General features: G+C 36.5%; 1 protein-coding gene across 1 annotated transcript; it reads right to left on the bottom strand.

Annotated features, from left to right (window-relative positions):
- Positions 1-391: 391 nt before the first annotated feature.
- LOC124095355 (putative olfactory receptor 2B3) lies at positions 392-1,330 on the bottom strand. The gene has a single exon (XM_046448473.1). The coding sequence runs from the start codon at positions 1,328-1,330 to the stop codon at positions 392-394; it is 939 nt and encodes a 312-aa protein (XP_046304429.1).
- Between the last annotated feature and the right edge of the window lie 403 nt (positions 1,331-1,733).

Below are 1,733 nucleotides of genomic sequence, written 5' to 3'. Positions count from 1 at the left end.
AGTCCAAATGAGGGATTTTTTGAACATGTCTACATGTCTTCACTATGCAACATCATATTGAATTCTATGAATTCCACACTAAATAAAAACAAAAAATCATGAATCTACTTAAACTAATCTACTTAAACTAATAAATTTATATTATAAATACAGTTGCTAGTTCAGTATTCAAATAGAAAATACTATTTTTCTATATTTTCACAAATAAACTTTCCATACTAGTGCACACAATCTAATATCATTCATGCCCAAGGTGACTGTAAAATGTCAGAAACAAAATATTTTTATCAAGAAGAACACATAGCATGAGATTGGATTATTAGTCTAAATGAATTGTTAAAAAATCAATACAAACCTTTTAAATAAGTAATTTTATTTTGTTGACAACCTTTCACTTTGAAATGAAAATGTTTCTCACTAGGTTGCCTAATGCCTCTTTTACATCTTTATTCCTCAGGGTATAGATGAAGGGGTTGACTGTAGAAGTCACCACTCCATAGAAGAGAGCCATGAACTTGGGCTGGTCCCTTGTGATGGAGGAGGAAGGCTGAAGATACATGCCAATAGCTGGACCATAAAATAAGGAAACTACAATAAGATGAGAAGAACATGTTCCAAAGGCCTTTTTCCTTCCCTCAGAAGATTTAATCTTAAGTACAGCATGTCCAATACTAGCATAAGAGGCAAGAATTAAACATAAAGGAATAACTAAAATAAAAATACACACCACAGACAGTGCAAGTTCATTAGCTTCCTTTTCACCACAGGCAGTCTTTATCAGAACTGGAATCTCACACAACAAGTGATCCAGTTTATTGACACCACACAATGGCAATTGTAAGGTAAGTGTGGCCTCTGATAAAGCAAAGAGCACTCCAGTCAGCCATATAACACATGCTAGTAAGATGCAGATGTGTTGATTCATGATGAGGTTGTAGTGCAGAGGCCTACAGATGGCCATGTAGCCGTCAAAGGACATGATAGCCAAGAGAAGACATTCCGTGGCCCCCATAAAGTGGAAGACATAAAGCTGAACTACACATCCTACAAAGCTGATGGTCTTCTTAGAACTTCCCAGGTTTAACAGCATCTGCGGCACAATGCTTGTGGTTAAACACATGTCTAAAAAGGAGAGGTTGGTGAGGAAGAAATACATGGGACTATTGAGACGGGGGTCTAACTTGGACACCAGAATGATGGCAATGTTTCCCATCATGGTCATGGGGTATGTAATAAGAAGAACAATGAATAGAGGAAGCTCTAGCCAAGGCAGATCATCTAAGCCTAGTAGGATAAACTCTTCAGGGTGGCTTTCATTAATGAGTGTCATTCTCTTCAAGTTGTGTCACCTGTAATAAGGAAGTGGCAAAACTTTAGAAAGTGTTATAAGTAATTAAAAAGCATAACCATACATTGGCCATATGATTACAGAGGATGTTGTGCAATAACTCTTGGATGGAAGAAGGCAAAATCTGTCACTAGGTGACCAAATTTCTATTTATGACACTCAAGAAATGGCAGTTACATTAAAAAATAGCTAAACATTCTGAAACTGAATTTTCTCCTTTGAATAATAAAGGCAGACAATAATGTTCTCCTTATGGTGAAAATTTAATAAGTAGTGGTAACTCTGCTGGAAAACACCCAGACAGTGGTTTTCAAACTTTACCTGCCATAAAAATCAGCAGGGGGCGGGGCTGTTTAAATTACGTTTACTGGTTTTTATCTTCAGT

Source organism: Marmota monax, unplaced genomic scaffold (assembly GCF_021218885.2).
Source record: "Marmota monax isolate L192 unplaced genomic scaffold, Marmota_monax_Labrador192_F-V1.1 WCK01_AAM20220418_F8-fsc00463, whole genome shotgun sequence".
NCBI lineage: Eukaryota > Metazoa > Chordata > Mammalia > Rodentia > Sciuridae > Marmota > Marmota monax.
Note: the sequence above shows the minus strand (reverse complement) of the source record. Positions and strands in the feature narration are given on the sequence as shown.

Excerpts from the sequence above, each read along its gene's own strand:
- LOC124095355 (XM_046448473.1), bottom strand. The coding sequence starts at position 1,330 with ATGACACTCATTAATGAAAGCCACCCTGAAGAGTTTATCCTACTAGGC.